At 35.2% G+C, this 21229-nt stretch overlaps 1 protein-coding gene across 7 annotated transcripts in view; it reads left to right on the forward strand.

Annotated features, from left to right (window-relative positions):
* The window catches only part of TCF12 (transcription factor 12), a 381119-nt gene that overhangs the window by 151606 nt on the left and 208284 nt on the right, over nt 1–21229 (forward strand). For 2 of the 7 annotated variants that reach the window (XM_082648179.1, XM_082648180.1), the window contains exon 1: nt 6999–7084. The exons of the other annotated variants lie outside the window; for them this stretch is intronic. In XM_082648179.1, coding sequence (XP_082504305.1) covers nt 7037–7084 — 48 coding nt within the window. In that variant the 5' untranslated portion in view covers nt 6999–7036. Of the gene's footprint in view, nt 1–6998; nt 7085–21229 lie in introns of those variants that run through there. 7 annotated transcript variants of the gene reach the window in all.

The raw sequence follows: 21229 nt of genomic DNA on the forward strand, positions 1-21229 counted from the left end.
AAAATTTTTTTATTTTTTGAATAATATTGTGAATAGGAAAGATAGGTTTCCTGTTTCGATTCTGAAGTAGGGATTTTATATCTTAGAGGACAATACTAGTTGATACTGGATTATTTTCTTTCAGAGCCTTGAGTTACTGTGTGATAACATGTTATTTCTTAATATACATTAAATGGTGCCTTTGTACCTTACTTCCCTTTCAAGCTTTCAGTGTTTTTCTACTTGAGTACTGAATAGGATTTTAGGAGAAGAGACCATAATAATATATCCAAACATTTATATATTTCATGTTCCTGAAATTAAGTTTACCTTTAGAGATGGACTTCAAAGCAAATCTTGCTTTTCTTTTTGCTATTTGATCTATAGGTCAAATGTGAAATGCAGTTTTTTATTCTTAATTTGTTTTTTCAGTGTATGTTATGTACAGTGAAAAGTTAAATTGATTTTATAGTAGTTTTCTATCATAAAAATCCAGATTAATCTCCAGATATCCCATACAGCCATACACACGCGAACACACACACACACACACACACACACACACACACACACACACACACACACACACACACACACACACACACACACACACACACACACACACACACACACACACACACACACACACACACACACTATATTCACACACATTTTTTTCCCTGCCTGGCTACTGAGTGATCTGATAGAACAGTGATTTACCGTCCTCCTTTCTTTTTGTTCCCAGTGAAATCTACTCTTCCAATAACTTTTTTCCTTTATCCTAGTCATGATTCTGTGTTAGTCAAGATGTTATATTTTATTTACAATTTCAAACCATTTATTTCTCCCCTGAACTCTTCTCATCAGGGAGAGACATTTATGGTTATCTTTGAAGCTGTCCTCAGCACTCCTTTATAGGAAGATTGTCAACTTTCTGAGTTTTATTATTAAATACCTTTTACCACCTTGACCATGTTTTTCATAATTATGAGTATAGATGGATACAATTTTGTTAATAAGAATCTCAGTTGAACAAAGTACTTAATTCTCGTTAGTATTTTAATACAGTGAGTTTTTAAAATTTAGAAATAAATAATGATATTGACCAAAAGCTAGTTTTGACACATTGTTAGTAAAATTCAGTTTAAGCTTTAATGAAATTGCAGATGCCTTTGTAGAAATTATGTGAATGACATTTATTTAGACTTTACTATATTGTATAAATAACACACTTCCATCACGGAAAATCTCATTTAATAAATAATTTGATTTTACATTAATAATAGAAAAATTTTTAATTTTACTTTTTGTGGTACGTCGTGATAAAAAGGTATCTAAAAACTGCAAAATGGGGGGCTTCCCTGGTGGTGCAGTGGTTGAGAGTCCACCAGCCGATGCAGGGGACACGGGTTCGTGCCCCAGTCCGGGAAGATCCCACATGCCACTGAGTGGCTGGGCCCGTGAGCCATGGCCGCTGAGCCTGCGCGTCTGGAGCCTGTGCTTCGCAACAGGAGAGGCCACAGCAGTGAGAGGCCCGCATACTGCAAAAAAAAAACTATAAGGGAGAAAGAAGAATTTTTTTGTAGTACTGTAAGCAGTATTTAGCATATGAACTCTATTAATACTGTATTACTATGCATTTTAGTGTACAAGATTGGCTATACAGATTCATGAAGGTTGAGATCAATATTTATTTAACAACTTTTCAAAAAAAACTATAAGGGAGAAAATAATTTTTTGCAGTACTGTAAAGCAGTATTTAGCATATGAACTCTATTAATACTGTATTACTATACATTTTAATGTACACAACTGGCTATACAGAATCATGAAGGGTTGAGATCAATATTTATTTAACAACGTTTCAAGGAGAATTTTTTCTCTTTATACTTTTTGCCTAATAGGTCCTGACTTTAATTTTGATGAAGATACCATTCTGCTCTAGTAACCTTGATGCATAAGTGAGTTCCACTTATGGAAGTGTGTGGCTAAGAGGCCACAAACTTCTTTTCAGTGTTTCACCCTATGCCCATTTTCAGAAGTAAGAAAAGTCACTACAGCAGAGCTCTTTCTAGTGTGTCTTCCCTGTTTTTCCCAAAACCACCAGAAAAGTAGCCTCATAGCGTACAGGTGGTTGGTTGAGTTTCCGGTTATCAGAACTACCCACAGCACAGTTGACCTACTCCCCACCTGTGCAGAACAAAAACACACACGTGAACAGATAAAAGCATCATCATGATTGAATAGCGCTTCTATTTTCAGAAATTTGTGAAAGTGGTGATTGAATTTAAAGCACCAGAGACTGAAAGGAGCGATTAATCTCAGATAATTTAGACATGGGCAGAGGTATAATTAATTAATGACTTTGTCCCCTCCCTCCCTTATTTTTTATTCTTTCCTACAAATGAATGTTTTCTATATTTGACCTTTGTAACCAGGCATAAAGGCCAGAGAATATCATGATTTTTCTTATTTTCTACAGTGTTAATGATTTATTCTAGTTTCAGATTACCCCCCAACCCCCCCCCCCTCTTTAGGAGGCAGTGATTAAGAGCACATACTCTGGGGCCAGACTACCTGGGATGAATCCCAGCTCTGCCACTTACAGCATGTGTGATTCTTGTCCAGTTACTTAAATTTACTGTACCTCAATTTACTCATCTGTGAAATGGGGATAATAATAATTACTTTACAAGGTTGTTGTGAGAATTAAATGAGATACATGTACAGTGGGCAGTGCTTAGATCAGTGTCTGGTACATAGTGAGTGTTCCATAAGTGTTGGCTTTAATCTTATATATGTCAGAATTTATCAACTAGATTTATTTGTAACAAAAAAGCTTAAATGAATGAATACATTTGCAAATGTGCTGCATTCTAAGTGTAATGAATAAGAATTGTTTTCTGATTCAGTCATGCTTATTAATACTATACTTTTACTTCTTTTATATTTGTAAAGGACATAAATAAAATTGATTTCCTTTCCCCTGCAATTTCTTTCTTGGGAATGCAGAAGTCTTCTGAGAAACTTTGATATAAAAGTTTTTGTCTGTATAATGCTTTATATATAATGAATGCTCTGTATGTGTTTGCTGAATACAATCAGATTGAGGAAGAATCATTAGATATACTAGATTAATTGCGTTTGGAGTTCGAGGAGGGGAAAGAACCGAAATTGATACAAACTGGTGAAGCTTGAAGTAGGTGGTGGTGGTATTAATTAATGGTTATAGGGCTTTCTTCTGTGCTTACAAATTATTGCCCTGATTGATGACACTGCTTAGTGAAGCATTTTATTTAAGATCACAGCCTCTGAAGAGTTGTGCTCTGTGACCTTGGACAAATTACATAACCTCTTTGTGCCTCAGGTTTCTAATCTCTATAATTATGATAATCTTACAGATACTTTGTAGGATTTTGGTAAAGATGGAGTATAATAATAGCTATGAAGTATTTCATTTATTGATACAATAAATGAAAGCTGCTGTTACTATTATTACCACCATTATTATTTTCTCCAAATATCTAATATTTTATTATGTATTTTCATGCTTATATTTCCTCATGTACAAATTCTGTTTCAAAAATATTGTCTGATCATTTTAGTTTACGGAAATTCCAAGGGGCCATGTCATCTTGGTTTTCCTGCCCTTTTAAGCTCTGCTACCCAACCTAGGCCAAGCTCACAGTGCCGAAGTACCGTTGCAGTTTATACCCTGGGCAAGGGGTTATGAGAGGGCTCATAGGAAAGAGAAGTCTTTCTATTGATACTCTTTCCTACAATACAGAGTTTTGCATTCCTTAATTTAAAAGGTATGAGTTCACTGGTAGGTAACCACTAATAGAAATTATATTTATAGGTACCATCAATGCCCAGGAGTTGGCAGTTTAATCATAAGTATTTTCAGGTTACATATAACCCATTGTGGTAGTTATTTTTCGAAAAGGAACAACATTCAATTGAGTAGAGTTTGAGTGCTTATTTTTTCTAATTGCTAAGTTTCTACCATGGTTTTCCCTTCTCTTTATTTTATTTTTTATTTTTTTTTGGCCATACACGGGCCCCTCACTGTTGTGGTCCCTCCCGTTGCAGAGCACAGGCTCCGGACGCGCAGGCTCAGCGGCCATGGCTCACGGGCCCAGCCAGTCCGCGGCATGTGGGATCTTCCCGGACCGGGGCACGAACCCGTGTCCCCTGCATCGGCAGGCAGACTCTCAACCACTGCACCACCAGGGAAGCTCCCCTCCCTTCTCTTTATAATATGGTTTGCAGAATGAAACAATCTTGCTCGTGTTGTTCTTCCTTCCCTCCCCATTTTGCAATATTCAAATTTTGAAAGCTAGAAGAATTTTCAAAACTAGAAGGTGTTTTATTTATATCCAGTCCTTTTAGTTCGTAGAGGAGGAAACTTAAGAGAGTATGAGATTTGGCTAGGTTGAGATGTGTGCTGTTGATACAAAATACACATGAGATTTGGTCAGAAAGTTTGCCTAGTTAATGACAGACTCTGGCCTAGAACTCACATATTCTGAATTCTGTGCTAGTATTTTTAACCCCCTTACCTTAGAATTTCCCAACTCAAAGAATTGTCTTAAATTTTCTGCCATATACTGAAGGAATGGGAGGAGAGAGAGGACAAAGGTGAAAAAAGAAGAGAATCTGCAATTGATAAAGAGGGCATTGGACATTATTTGATTTTTTAAAAAATTTGCCTGGCAGGTATAGTGTTTCATGAGGCAGAATAGTGTACAATTTAAGAGCTTGAATGTTGAAATCAAGATGCCTGTGCTGTTTCTGGCACTCCTATTTCTTAGCTGTATGACTCTAGGCACGTTGCTTCTCTTTGCCTCAAACATTTTTTTGCTTTTCCCTTTTGCACTGGTTGTGGGGGCCGGAGGTGGTGGATACTAATAATAACTACCTTACTGAAGTTCCGGACTTAGGCCTATTAGTGGAGAAGGGGAAAACCAGTTATGTGGTGATGAGTTGGCTTTAAAATACTTAGCTTAGCTGCTGTGTATGACTCAGCACAAAATAATCTCAGGGACTTTCTGTTAAGGGATAAATAGTTGATATGTTTTGAGTTCTTTCATTGTAAACATACTGTGTGACTTGTGCTACCTGTTGCAGTGAAGGGATATGAGGGTACAGTTTATTTAAAAAGCACCAGCAGTGGTCATTTCTCAGATCAGCTGTCAGGAATACATGTGGATGGCAGCCTGAAAGACCAGATCAGGTAGAAAAATGAAAATATTAGGGTACAAGGATTCAGAATTTGTTCTAGATTTCTGAGAGTCATACATAAAGCCATAGATTAGGTACTTGGGTTAAAGGAAACAAAAATAAATAAAAATTCAACTAGAGTAAACATAGAGCTTTCAGATTCTATGGACACTAAAATGAGTCCGAAAGGTTATCTGTATCCATTTAATGTTACTTCTCTAACAACTCTGGACCATTTCTGTCAGATGTGGCTAAAGGGATCTTTAATTTTGCTTAGTGCTCTCTCCATTCTTAGCAAGTATTCAATATCTGTTCCTTCATATATATGGAAGAGTTTGGCTAATAACCACTTTGAAGTTTGATGGGTAGCAAGTTGGAGATGGCATAATAGGGGCTTAATTCCCTTCAGATGTTATCTATGCAAAACAAACAGAGGTCATTCTGACTCCAGAAAGGGTTATACTGGGTGGAGTTTTGAGAGAACCTGGTGTGTAGTTCATTTACATTTGACAGTAGGGGCCTTGGGAGTACCTAGGAGCAGAGAGAACATGTTGTTTTCTTCTCCCAGCAGAGCACAGTGGCATGAGAGCTACCCTTGTAAATAAGGATGACAGTGTTGTCTGCCTGCTTTTAAGGAACTTGCTCTTTCTGTGGTTCCCCAGTTTTACCCTGCTGAGATTTGTAGATGCACTCAGTTTCTGAAATGTCAAAAGTGAATAAATGTGTATCTTAGAGTTCAGGAAATATGGTTGGAAATACAAGTCATACTTACCAAGTCATCTTTATTTTCAATAAACTGTAAAACTTTAACTCTTTTAAGGCAGCAGTGAGAAGCTCTAATTAGGCAACAAATAATTAATTACCAAAGTAATTTCACTGATTACCATGAGATTACAGGAGAGGGAGAAATTCCTTTGAGTGGTCAGGAAAGACTTAATAGAATAGGAAGAGTTTGAGTAGAATATTGTAGGACAAACAATATTTGTGTGAATAAGGTTGAAAGGAAGACAGCTCTTTCTGGAAATGTAGAATGATGGGACCACAAGTTACAGAGGCACCAAAATCACAAACTTTAGAAAATAGTAAATCACCTTGCTTGGTAGGTGAATAGTGTGATAAGGCAGATAACCTTTCTGTAGAAGAAATAAAGTCTATCCTTTGAGAAATAGAGAACCAATTAAAAATAAACTTTGACACAGGGAATGGCACAAAGGGTTTTATAAATATCAATATACTGTGGTATGAAGGATGGATCCAAACACAAGAAATTGGATAATCTGATATGATGTTACTACACAGGCCCACTTAGGATGAAATAAGACTTAGATTGGGATGATAGGATCAAGATCACAAAATATTGGAGAGAGGAGAGATGTCACAAAGGAAAAAGAAACTGGCACACTTGGTGAATGAAGAAAATATGAAATCATGTAGACTCACTACCCCCAGAGAATGATGACTCCTGAATTAAACTCCATGTGTTTTATTTAGCCTTTGACAAGTTAGTTGTGGTTGTGTTATACAACTACCAGATTGTTTGATTTTGATAAATAGCTTCCCTTACAAATGGGAAAATCTAGTTGTGTGAATAAAAAGTAAATAAAATAGTTTTTACTTACTGTCCCGCACTTGTCAGCGTTGATGGGTCATAAAGTTCACTCCCTTAGAGCACATATTTTCTCTAGATTGTTTACTGTTTGCATTGTTTTTATTTTTGAGGGGGATAATGGTATAGGTTTTATAGCTACTAGGGGATCAAATGCAATAATTAGAAAGGACACACAAATTTTGAAATAGTATTTTATGCCTCTTGATCTCAGGTACAAAACACGAGATGAAGCAGTTAAATAGCAAAGCAAGACAGGAGGGACAGAGAATTAAAGTAAGTGTTTTCTATATATTGCATCTATGTTCCCATTAATCTCTGTTTTGTTATGTAACTGCTCCTTCTGAATGTTCTGAATGTGAAGAAAACTATGGGTAAGAAAAGGGTGTATTTTAAAGTTAGGTTCAAATAAACCCATGAGAGAAAATGTTGTTTGTTACTCTTGGTCGTATTCAAACAGCACCTGCCTATAAATTGTAATCGTAATGTTTTTGGATAAGGAGAAATTGGGTTAAGATGATGTAAGCTCCTTTAAATCTCTTGCTAGCAGATATTTAAAATGAAAGAAATCACATAGCTATCAGATTGTCCACTTTCCCATTTTTAAGCCAGTCAAACCTATTTTTTCAGTTTAGCCATTCAACAGGGACAATGCCTGTTGAGATGCTCTAACGTAGATCTTTTGGAAAGAGCCTGTATGTCAGTTTCTCACCTCATTGTGAGTTTCATTTAACTTTGTATGCCTGTGAAATAGCATCTTTATCAGGATTGATCTTTACAATTCTCTTTTTTTTAAATCTTCTCAGTGTTGGGTCTTTAAAGTTAACAAGTGGAAGTCAAAACATAATAATCTTTGAATCTCTCTTACATCCTTTTTTGTAATTGTTGAGGATTTATTTTCTGACAGCTTTTTAAAAAAGTTATTTTCTATAAATTTAAATGTTTCTTATTCATGAGAAAATAATGGAGGGTAGATTCTGGCAGAATACATTTTTAGACCTGCTTAGCCTGTTTTAATTAGTAACAATATTTACAACTACCATTTGTCACAATATAGTTTAAAACCTTTCACATGTTACCTTTTTTAAGCTTCATACCAGCTCATCAAGAAGCCATTTAAAAAATCCCATCCATTTTAGAGGTGAAGAAATTGAGGCTCAGAGAAGGTAGATAACTTACCAGATATTAAGCACACAAGAGTAGTAACCAGGCAGTATGATTTTAAATTACTGTCCCTTTGGACCATATCACACTTGCTGAAGTTTAAGAGAGACCCCAAAATAGTTGTTATCACTACTTGTCCAGGACTTTGACACATACTCTAGAAGTTGTAAGATGATGTCACTATCATTATTTATTATAAAAATATTATTCACATTTTATACATTAAAAATATAAGCCATGGAATGAATCAGATAAATTTGCTTCCTGGTATCACCACTGTATTTGACCTTGGAAAGGATAAAATAACTTAATCTCTGAGCCTCAGATTTCTCATCTGCAAAGAGATTTATCTCATAAGAAGTGTGTGAGAATTAAGTAGAGGCATAAAGTATTTAGCACATATGTGTAATTTATTAAGAAGTCTGTAAGTGTTCCTCTTTTTACAGTCAGTCTCATGAAAAGTTACTCCATTTTGATATAAAACCATGTTAAGAATTTTACAAGTCTTGGATGCTCCTTAGAAAGACAGCTGTTTTGAATTCCTGGAGTATGTCCTGAACAAGATGGGGGACCTGTTGCAGTTTTTAAATGCCCACCAAGAGGTCCTATAAGGAAAAGTTAATTATGTTTATAAAATTGAAATTATTGGAAAAGTTCATTACAGATGAACAGATCTTGGGATTTGGAGATTATTGGGAAAAATAAAATTGGCCAATCCAGGTTCTTATGAACGTAGATTCTTATTAATCTACATTCTTATGACAGAATGTAGATTTTAAAAGAGGAGGCTTCAGTTAATTCCTCAAATCTGTTTGAAAGGTATCTACCTCACAAGGTAGTGATCCTCAATGAGCTTATGTATGTCAAAGGCTTAGCATGATCAACTAATGTCAGTTCCTTTTGTGATGTACTTTTGTTATATATTCTAACATTTTTATTCTGAGAATAAGAAGTTCGGACTGTTTTCCTTCAACATATTGAACAGATACTTAATCCTTTGTGCTGTCAAATGAAGTAATTATTTTCATGTGGTTTTATATCATTATCAATCTGCTGCTTTTTGCATGAAGCAATCATGTTCCTGGTGTATAGTATAGGAAATTATTTAGTAATTGAGCAGTGAAATATCACCTGTACTGAACCAAATGTCTTCTCTGCATTGGTGATACCATGAAATCTTATTAAGTTTAGACTTTTCTGAGTTCTTGCTCTGTAAATATTTTCTTCATTTTCCAGTAACCCTACCTTGCTCTCTTAGATCACTTTTCCTCAGTATCTTCCTTCCCAGTTTAGAATTTTACAGTCGTCTCTTGGGTGTCCATATTTTAGTTTGTGCGCTGTTCACATGAAAATCCTTTTTTCTCCCACTTTTTTTTTACTTATGAAGCACTTATTGAGATTTCACTATTTTCTAGTCACTGGCATTAGTTGGGCAGAATGAAAATGAGCAGTCCACATTTCCTGGGCAAAAGGAGTGTTCCTTCTCATGAGAAAAACAGATGGTTATACCACAGAATGATAAAAGTTGTAGTAATGAAGGCCCAGCGAGAGTAGAAGCACAAAAATATAAGCAATACTTGGTTATAAAACCTCCAGGGCATATCAAGTGAAAATGATGTTTTGTAATACAAAGAACAGAGGACTGATGAGTTACTTATTCTGGACTTAATTCCTAACATGTAAAACAAAAATTTTTGAACACTATCAGAGTTTCTAGAACTGGGCTCAATAGGTTATTAATAAACAATATATAAATACAGAGCTCTGTGGTCCAATATATTTATGTATTATTGAGTTAAAGAAAATTAGATTTCCTTGTTGGTATTAGGTGTCTCAGTTTTTAATATTATTGTAAATTATAAATCTTTAAGAAAGGAATAGAATATACTTCTTCTCACATTTTTTTTTCCTACCGTGGAATCCTTCTGTGTTACATATGAATTGTTTGACTGATAGTAACAGTCTCAAGAAATAGTAAATTAGACAGTTTATATACTTAACTATTAATTTAGATCCGTGATCCATTGCACGTTCAGTTTTGGTTAAGTATAAAGTCAGGGTCAAAATTGATTTTTTTGTTTGTTTGTTTTTTTGGCATAAGAGTATCCAGTTTTGTTGGCACTGTTTGTTGAAAAGATTGTCCTTTCCCCCACTGAATTCCCCTGTTATCTCTGTTGAAAATCAATTAACTGTGTATGTGAGGATCAATTTCTGAACTCTCTGTTCTGTTCCACTGATTATTTTTAAACCTTTACATCGATACCATATTATCTTGATCACTGTACCTTAAAATACATCTTGATATCAAGTAGTGTAAGTCATCCAACCTTAATTATTCTGTTTCAAAATTGTTCTTCCTATTCTAGGTACATTACATATACACTGAAACATTTTCAACCAGCATATCTGTTTCTAGAAAATCTTCTGGGGTTTTAGTTGCATAGAATCTCATCAGTTTAAGGGGAATTGATATTTTAGCAATGTGGAATCTTCTGATCAGTGACTATGGTATAACTTTCTCTTAAGTCTTCTTTAATTCCTGTTAGTAATGTTTTATAGTTTTCAGTGAACACATATTACACATCTTTAGTTTATCACGAAATAATTTTTGATGCTGTTATAAATGTAAATTTCTGGTTGTTCATGCCTTATATAAAAACTATAATAAGTTTTGGTATATTGACCTTATATCCTGCACCTTGCTAAACTCACTAGCTGTAGTAGTTTTTTTGTACATGCTGGAGGATTTTCTGTTTGGATAATGAGAATTTAACTTTTTCTTTTCCAATCTGGATTTTTTCCCTTTATTGAATTGGTTATGATTTCTTGTACAGTGTTGAATAGAAGTGATAAGCGCGGATAGCTTTGCCCTGTTCTTGATGTTGGAAAAACAACCAGTCTTTGGCCATTAAGCATGACATTAGTTATACGTTTCATTCATGTGATTTATTAGATTGAGGAAATTTCCTTTTATTCCTAATTTGTTGAGAGTATTTATCAAAAATGGGTGTTGGATTTTATTAAAATAATTTTTTTGCATCCATTGAGGTGGTCATATGGATTTTCTTTTGTAGTGTGTTACTGTGGGATTATATTGATTACTATTTTTAATTTTAAACCAACCTTGCATCCCTGAGATAAATAGCACTGGATTACTATGTGTTGTTCTTTTATATATTGTTGAATTCAATTTGCTAAAATGTTGTTAAGAATTTTTATATTTGAGTAATACTGATCTGTATGATTTTTTTTCCTTGTACTGTCAGTCAGAATTTGATATCATGATAATAGTGTCCTCAAAGAATGAGTTGAGAATTATTACTTCCATTTTAATTTTTTGACAGAATTTATGTAATGTTGGTATTATTTCCTCTTTAAATATTTGGTAGAATTTACCAGTGAAGATATGTGGGCCTAGAGTTTTCTTTGAGAGATGGCTTTTAATTTTAACTTTATTAGTAGATAAGAACTATTCAATTTTTTTCTTGAGTGAGCTTTGTTAGTTTGCGTATTTTAAGAAATACATCCATTTGTCCATTTCATCTAAGTTGAATTTATTGGCATAAAGTTGTTCATAATAATTCTCTATTACCTTTTAAATATTTATATTAGTTATCTCTTGCTATAATAACAAATTACTGCAATTTTAGTGGCTTAAAATAGTACACATTATGGACTCACAGTTTCTGTGGGTGAGGAATTAGGTATAGCTTAGCTTGGTCCTTTGTTTCAGGGTCTTTTATAAGACTGTAAGCAAAGTACTTGCCAGAACTGAAAGACTGATTGGGGAAGGATCTGCTTCCAAGATCGTGTGTTTTTTGGCAGGATTCAGTTCCTTTTGGTTTGTTGAACTAAGGATCAAAGTCCCCTGTTGGCTGGAAGCTGCCCTCAGTATCTTGCCAGTTGGGCCTTTCTGTCATGGCAGCTTACTTCATCATAGCCATCAAGGGAAGAGGGGTCTGCTAGGAAGATAGAAGGCACAGTATTATGAAGCCTAATTATGGAAATGGCATCCCATCACTTTTGCAATATTCTTTTGATTGGAAGCAAGTCGCTTAGGCCAGGTCACACTGAAGAGGAATGGCTTATATAGGGGTATGAATACCAGAAGACATAGATCATTGAGGGCCATCTTAGAGTCTGCCTGGCACAGCATTTGTAGGATCTGTAGTTAAAATCCCCACCGCATTCCTGATATTGGTGAATTGTTTCTTTTTCTCCTGATCAGTATGGCTAGAGGCTTATCTCTTTTACTGACATTCTCGAAGAACTAGTTTTTGTTTCTTTGGTTTTCTCAATTGTTTTTCTGCTTTCAGTATGTTTGACTTCTACTCTTACCTTTACTTTGAGTTTAGTTTGCTCTTTGTTTTTTAGTTTCTTAAGGTGGAAGTCGTGGTCATTGATTTGAGATCTTTCATCTTTTCTAACAGGCATTTAGTACTATAAATTTTCCTCTGACCATGGTGTTACCTGCATCCCACAATTGTTCCTATTTTCTGTTTTCATTTCATTCAGTTCAAAATACTTTATAATTTTATTACTGAATGAATCAGATCCCGCCACTTCCCGCTTACAAAATCAGTTACAAACTTACAAACAGTAGAAAAGAAAGGTGCTCTTAATCAGAATGCCAGCAATCTGGGCAGATGGTGGACTCAGCATCCCCCACAAACCACCTCCGAAGATTCTGCTCAGCCATGAAACTTTTAAAGAGAAGGAGGGAAGTAATCTCAGTTAATCGTTGAGATAGGGGGTCAGAGTCATCATCATCCCGCCACTGCTCGCAGGCTCGTTGACTTCTTGTGATTTTCCTCTAGATGTTATCTTGTTCACACAGTTTGTTCAGGAGATGACTGAAGGGGAAGCTAAGGGAGAGATCTGGTCATCTTCATTTCTACATTTCATTGCTTATTCTTCATTTCTTTTTCTTTGATCTATGGAAAGAACCGACAAGTTAGACAAGGTATTGTGTGTTAAAAGATTTGAAAGGTGTGCTTGGGCCAGAAATGAGTAGAGCATGGTGGCACCTGGTTTAAAAGTTAGTTACAATATAGCTTTGCTAAAGTGACAAGAAAAGGGGCTTCCTGCTGAGGGTGGTTTCCTGCAAAGAGCTGCTTACAAATCCCCACTTGTCAGAACATCATTTCATTTCTGTGGGGTTAGGGGTGAAGGTCTGTCTTGTAACTTCTTCATGCTGACATAGAGTGCTATATTCTCAGAGTGGAGGGTGTCAGCATGGGTCTGTAGCATCTCTGCTGATGATTTTAGTTGTCTGCTTATATATATGGGTGAAGAAAGCTACAATTACTTTGATGCCCACAAAGAAATAGATTATTATGAGCAATAATGTTAATCCCATTCTCTTGAGGCCAGTTCTTGGAATTGTGCTAGCCATAGATTCAATATTGCTCAAGCTGGAGCAGCTTATGTCATGGCTACAGTCTGGTCATCGTGCAGTTAGCTTTTTTCCTGTGGTAGCAGTTATAGTATCTGTAAAACAATTCAGGAGTGTGCATCAGACACTGAGTCTGTGACTCTGTTGTCATAATCATTAACTGCTCAGTTTTGTACTTGGGGTGGGGGTGGGGGGTCCTGCTCTGTTCCAATTTTCCTATTGCTTTCTTCCTTGACCCTTGGGTTATTTACAGTTATATTGTTTAATTTTGAAATATTTGGAGATTCTGTAGATATGTTTTTATTATTGATATTTAATTTATTCCATTGTAGCCAGAGTACATGCTTTAGTTCTTTGTGTAAATCTGTATTTCTGTCTCGTGTTATTTTCCTTTTGACTGAAGAACTTCCTTTAACATTCCTCATTGTGTAGGTCTGGTACTGATAAGTTTTTCATGTTCCATGTGTCTGAAATATTCTTAATTTTTTGTACAAGGTATAGAGTTCTAAGTTGCCATCTCTTTTCTTCTTCTCCTTCTTCCTTTTCCTCCTCTTCTCCCTGTCTCCTGCCTCTCCCCTTCCCCCCAGCAATCATAGGATTCACTTTGTTTCCCCTCTCTCAGGGATCACTGTCCTGCACTGACCATGTCCAGTGTCTCAAAACTCCTGCTTAATGTATTTTGTTTATTTTTTTATTGTTTCAAGTGTGAGGGTTAATCTGGTCTGTTACTCCATCTTGTCTGGAAGTGGAAGTGGAAATGTAGTTTTTAGTTAAGCTAGTCTGACAGGGACCATGGATTTGCTTCATCAGTAGGAGCCCTATGAGTAGCATGTTATAAATGAATGGAGAAGTGAAGCCAGCACTATTAGCTTTTCCTGCACAACACTGAAAGTACTGGCTTATTCAAGAGATCTTTGGAATTTTGATACCCTGTTTCACTATTGTGTAATTGCTTTCCTTATTACCAACTGTCCCCAAATATTTGTCTACTGATACTTTGTAATCAGAAACCAAAAATATGTTCTTTAATATAGTAATATTAGATATCTGCCACTGACTAGCTGTGTGATCTTAGGTCTGCCCCTTGACTTCCCTGAATCTTTTTTCCTTGTCTCTGAAATAAGTCCTCTGTCATAAATAAATCATTTTCAATCAGGGTTTCCAGATTCTGAAAAGGTAGTGGTAATGAGGGGTTCATGATTTATTTTAAAATATAGTAAATAGTCTAATCCAGTAGTTTACCTAGTGTGTTCCAGGGACCTCTCGGTGTTCCTGAGACCCTTTTAAAGTGCTTTCAGGTTAAAACTATTTTCTTGATACTACTAAAACTTTATTTGCCATTTAAGTATTATTTTCCTGAATGTAATATGGAATTTCTAAATGCTACATGATATATGATGATGTATGCCCTGACAGTTCTTGTGCTTTTAAAATTTCTCAGGTTTAATTTCTCATATGGTAAATATCAGTGGATATGTCCTACATAAAGAAAAGCTTTTTGGTGTTCTCTATTTTTTAAGAGAAAATATTTTTTATTCAAGAGGTCCTGAAACCAAGGGATTCTGAGACCTTGAAAATGGCTGGCCCAATAGAAATTATTCTCTATTTACGTACATATTCTACTGCCAGATTTCTTGGTGCTGGAGATTTAAAAAAAAAAAAATTAGTGGCTAACATTAAGTCATCTGCTGTCATAGTTCCCAAGTTTAAATCAGTTCTCTACCACTCTCTGACCCTGGGAAAGTTTTTTAAATTCTCTAGGATAAAATTTCCTCATCTATGAGATGGAGAAAATATGGTATCAATATATAGTTTAAATTAACTGATATAATACCTGACAGCCCTTAACACAGTGCTAGCATATGGTAGTCACTCAGTAAAAGTTAGCTGTGATGCTTATGATGCCACCAGAGGTGTGCTTATTGACATTTTTGTTTTCTGGGTATCAGCGTTTCATTTTGTCTTAGGGCATTCTTAGCTCTTAATGCAGTATTTCTTCTGCCTTAATGGCACTGCTTATTCTGCTTTGAAGCTGTGCTGGCATGTTGCCATATTCTAAACTACACCCAACCCAGGAAGTTTAACTTAGAAGTTGGCAGACTGGCTTGGGCTTCTTTTAAAATATCACGGGTCGTGACAACTTGTCCCTTAAACTAATAGGGAATCTAATATTAGTAATTAAGCCTTTGGAAGCTATAATGTGAAACATATGAGGCTCAGACTTCATACAAAAATTACTCAGTTTATTAAAACATTTTCAGATATTGTCTCTTTCTTCTTCCGAACTGTGAGCTCCTTGAAGGCAAAGACTGTTTTATTCATCCTTGTATTCTGGCACTTAGCACGGTGCCTGATACATTACTGGCAGTAGTACTTACATATACCTATGCATTGTCACACTCCCATATGCACATTTTGACCTCTTTAATTTCATAAGTAACTAGATTAAAATGATATGAAAAGACAGGTAAAAGAAAAAAGAGGTAGTTATAGGGAAGAGGAAAACAAGAAGAAAGTTAAGAGTACAGACAAGAAGATCCCCTCTCAGAAGTGTTGATAAACACACCTGTTGGCATCTACAATAGAATTTAATAGTACACACTGAAAACGTAAGAACTCAAAGCAGACAAGCAGAAAAAAGAGAAAAATCAATTTAAGTTACTGCTATGAATGAAATTGTCACATTGGATTAAGTAGATGATAATTCAGTTTCTGCCACTATTAGCCATGATATCTAAGCAGCACATCTCCCGATCTCTCTTAGGAGGTATATAAAAGAAGACTGGTAGTACTGTGAACTAGTACTGATTATCAAAGAAATGCTGGTCTCCTATTTTTCTCAGTATCTGAAAATTTTATATGATGTGCAAATGTACTTATCTAATCTTATATTTTTGTAAGTATCAGAAAAGTTTGTACTGGGTGCAAATATAGTAAAACAGTATCAATTTAGACTAAATGTCTGAATTACTGTATAATTTTACTTTTAAGGAAATAACTATGTTCTTTTTACTTTTAATTATGTGTATTAGCTAGAAGTATTCTAAGAAATTAATGCCACTTAAATTTCCTTGTCAATTTCATTTAACTGGATATGTAGAATACACATACACACATCAGAGCCAAGTTTTTCTCTAATAATAGATAGCTATTTGTTTGATTGCAACTTGATGAAGTTGCTGGTTTGTGTTTTATTACCATGTTACATGAAGAATACTGTCCTTAGGCAGTAGAATCATGGTCATGGAGTGAGATGCTTCCACTGAGAAGCATTCAAAACTCATACTAACTGAGGGGACAATAGATTCACCTCTGCTTCTCATACTCACTCTACGGTGCATGCTTTTCTTAGTAGAATGAAAGAGGGGTGGAACTGTTTTTAGTACATTAATTTTTTTTCTGCTTTCTTTTTAATGAATTCACATAATTTGGTTAGATAAATATATGTATGATATGAGTAAATTATGATATCTAGACATTTGAGTAGCCACAAAAGTCCTGCTTTTAGTGATTAAAAAAAGTTGGTTTGCTCATATTCAAATCTAGTATATGTTTTTCACATTGGTGAATGAGGGCTCCCCGAAGGGGTCACTACTCAGCAGTATGTTGGAGTTACTCAGAGAGAGGCCTTGCTGGTTAGGCAACTGATGGAAAAGGAGATACTTCACGTGCTGATTCTTAAAAGCAAGGAGGTTGACAACATGCAAAAGTGAGTAATGGGTCTTTATTAAAGTGCCGTGAAAAGGGAGGGTAATGTATTTAGAATTTAATTCCTTTGATCTCCATAGCAGTAAAGGCTAATCTAGAAAAGTTTCTTTACATACAGCTTTGAAGTGTTAACATATGGATGGGAAATACAGTGATTCTAAAACTGCAGTTGTAGGATATTTATAGACAAATATAATTTTTTTTATCTTTATTGGAGTATAATTGCTTTACAATGGTGTGTTAGTTTCTGCTTTATAACAAAGTGAATCATTTATACATATACATATGTTCCCATATCTCTTCCCTCTTGGGTCTCCCTCCCTCCCACCCTCCCTAATAGACAAATATAATTTTTAAAATGCTTTCTTAAATTAAGAAAGAGAAGCTTTGTCAGAAATATTTTAAATGCTTTGTCAAACAAAAAAATTCTAAAGTTAAAAATGAGGGATTGTTCAAAATCCAAGAAAAACTTGCTGAGTTCTTTCTCTAAGCTACTCATTTAGTATTGAAGTCTCTGCTAAGAGGACCAGGCTTAGTTTTCAGAAGCCCATTTGTCATTAAAAAGTCATCTCTAAAAGTTAGGTTTTGTTTATCAGATATTTTCAGAGTAGTTACACCTGCCTCTCATATCTGATGGTGATGCCTTTCTGCTTTTCAAAGGAAGTCCTGACATTTCAGCTGCTACGAACACTGCAAGAAAAACTGTATAGATCAGAAAATAGGGGCACTACCATCCTTTGGTATTACGTAGAAATAAAAATTTCTTTTTTGCCCTTTCTTTGTTGGAATATCCATATGGTACCTGTGGTCCTCTAGCCAGGTAACCACCTTGGGTTTTGAAGATCTAGGAACTGAAGAAGGGGACGATGGGTTTGTGTATAACTAATCCTTGTACATTCAGTTGCTATATCTGGATAGCTTCATTGCTGCAGAACAAATCACAAATTCCCTAAGGAAGACTAGATGCCTCATCTGATACTTTTTCTCTGGTTGAGCCTCAGGTTGAGGTTGGATTTCATTCAGGCTGTTACCCTAAAGATTTTTATCTCTGTGGGAATATATATATATATATATTTGCAATTTTCATTGCCTAACAACTTAGGTCATTCAGATGTCCCCTTTAGTTTATTGGAATGGAGTTACACAGTTTTTCTCTAGAATTTTTCTCCCCATTTTGTTATAATGAATAATAATTCTTAACTGTAATTGCCAAGTTATTATCATAAACTCCATCTTAAGGAGGGAACTCAACTGCTGGTCCTAATGGTAGAAATTTGCTTCTAGGTTTGTTGGAGCCTCTGTTTGCATTCTCTTTACACCGAAGATTGCTGCAGTTTATTACTACCTTGGGCAAGGGGAATGTTCTTCAGGAGGAATGAATGCCTGTACTGGATATCTACTTACCAAAGGAGATTTTCCATTTCCCATTTTGTTTGCTTTTTCTCCATCACGATCCATGGGTTCAAAAAGTTCTCAAAAGCTCTTTTGACTGTCCCTATTATTTTGAGCACCACTAGCCAAATTAGGTGGTTTAAAATTTTTTTTGTTTTTCTATTTTCCTGGCTCTATTCCTTTATCACCTATGTTTGAATAAATACACTCTTCATTTTGTGTGGCTCCAGCCTATCATTGAGCCATTCAGTTCACAGTAATTCCAGGGAGGAACAATTATTTTTAGAGAGACAGCATTGCATGATGGGATGGAGTCAGACTGCCTGGGTTTAAATTCCCATCCTGCCACTTACTGTTGTATACCAGGTGAATTATGTAAAATTTCTGTGCCTATTTCCTTATCTATGGCATGGGAATAATAGTTCATGGGGTTGTAAGGATAACGAGTGAAGCCCTTAACTCAAGTTCTGGCAAGTAGTACCATTAAATGTATGCTGATGCTATTATTAATGCAGGCATAGAAAACCTTAAATCAGATAAATTGAATGAAGACTGGATTACTCCTAGAAGGAATCGCTGACCCTTCAACTATGACCCTTCAACTTATTTGTTTTCATCTTTAAGGAAATAAGTCTCGGCCAGTGGTTCAGCACCCATATGAACCAGTTAGCAAAAGAACATTGTTTCACTATTATACTTTTAATTCAGATTTACTCTTAAAAATGAGTGGCTTTAGTCATAGGGGCAGGAAGAGGTAGTGTAAGTGACGTGTGATACGTATCACCATGGCTCATTACAGAATCCAAAAGTATGGTCCTAAGTATCCTATCCTATGGTCCTAAGATATGCAGTGTTGTTTTAATCATGAACTATGAATTATTGTGTCTGTGAGTCAGATTCTAAAAATCAGTATCAGCCAACACTGTTGCCATGGCTCTAAGAGCCTATACAACACTGGGCATTAAGACAGGATACTGGCAACAAACTAAAATATCTTACTTCTGTCAAATTTTGCTGTATCAACACCTGGTGTAATGACTCCAGTTTTAATTACAGAACCTTAAGATGAACTAAGGAGCCTAATGAAGATTAACTCATTTAACAAATGTCTCGAACATTTATTATGGTGAAGGATTGCCTTTGCACCCAGGTCAGACTATTTCAGATAAGAATGTAGCTACATAAGGGTTAATGAACTAATAAGGAAATGTAATGCTGATTGCTTTGTTTTTTGCCAACTGGAAAGTGCATCACAAATTAGATACACCTTGTAAGTGGACTTTGGAAGCTTTCTTTCAGAAGTTTGGGGTTGTCTATGGAGAACTTTCTGATTCTGTAAGAGATTTTTTTCCTAAACAATAATACATTTTTATTCTAGAGAATAGTTTAGTAATATCTAGTAAATTTAAAGTTGTGTATGCTCTGTAAGCCGGTGACGTTACTCCTAGGTATTAATCCCTAAAAAGTTTCGTGTAACTTCTCATATGTGTACAGAGAGACACATTACTAAAGTGTTTATAGCAGCCTTGTTTGTAATAGTGGAAGAGCTGAATGTCATCAAAAGGGGGCTGGGTAGATAAATTGTGGTATTTTTATAAATAGAACATTATACAGTAGTGACATGTATATACCAGTGTTAACACTTTTCCAACATATATCAGCCTTACATATTGACTGTTAAGTGAGTATAGAAAAAAGTATACTATTTAGATAACATTTTAAAACATGCAGAGTGGTGCTTTGTTTAGTTAGAGAATATGCATATTTAATAAAAGTATTAAGTAATGCATGAAAATGATTTTTAGGGCTTCCCTGGTGGTGCAGTGGTTGAGTCCGCCTGCCAATGCAGGGGACGTGGGTTCGTGCCCCGGTCCGGGAGGATCCCACGTGCCGCGGAGCGGCTGGGCCCGTGAGCCATGGCTGCTGAGCCTGCGCGTCCGGAGCCTGTGCTCCGCAATGGGAGAGGCCACAACAGTGAGAGGCCCGCATACTGCAAAAAAAAAAAAAAAAAAAATGATTTTTAAAAGAATAAGTTTAAGATAGTGTTTACTTCTGAGGGGAATTTGGGAGAATTCCATAGGGTTTTAAACTATACTGGCAATGTTTTATTTCTTGAGTTGTGGATACATGGCTGTTTATTACATACATTTTTTTATTACATACATTTTTATATGTTCGAACTATTTTAGAAACATTTAAAAATTGGAAGAAAATGTGTCAGAGTATTGTTTGCATTTCAGTTGAGGTAAAATGGGAGTCTTTTTTTTCTTACATACTTGATGCTGTTTCTTTACATTTCCAATTTTCTACAATGAGGGTATGTTATTTCAATCATATTAAAGGAAAAAACTGAGAAACTATATTTTTCAGAAAAACAATAAATGGTTTTCATAGAAATTTTAGGAGATAATAGGCAAGTAAGATAAAAAATTGTAAACTTGTTACAATTTTCTAGTCTTTTTCCTATAAACTTTATAGAGGTTAAATATTATTATACTCTGTACCAATTAATTTTTGTTCTAATTTTTCCCACCTAATATTATAAAATAAATGCTTAACATATAGGACTGGTATTTTAGAAATTATTTTAAAATATACTATTGTACCGAATGTAAGAACATTGCTTTGCTCAGTGGCTGGTATCGTATCATGTCTTCTTACAGTTATTTATTGCTTCTTAATGCATGGGTTTTAATAAACTTATGTTATTCCTAGGTTTGATTTATTTGAATTGATTTCACGAATATCAGCAAATATTTTAA

The sequence above is a fragment of the Grampus griseus genome (genome assembly GCF_964374135.1).
Source record: "Grampus griseus genome assembly, chromosome: 2".
Lineage (NCBI taxonomy): Eukaryota > Metazoa > Chordata > Mammalia > Artiodactyla > Delphinidae > Grampus > Grampus griseus.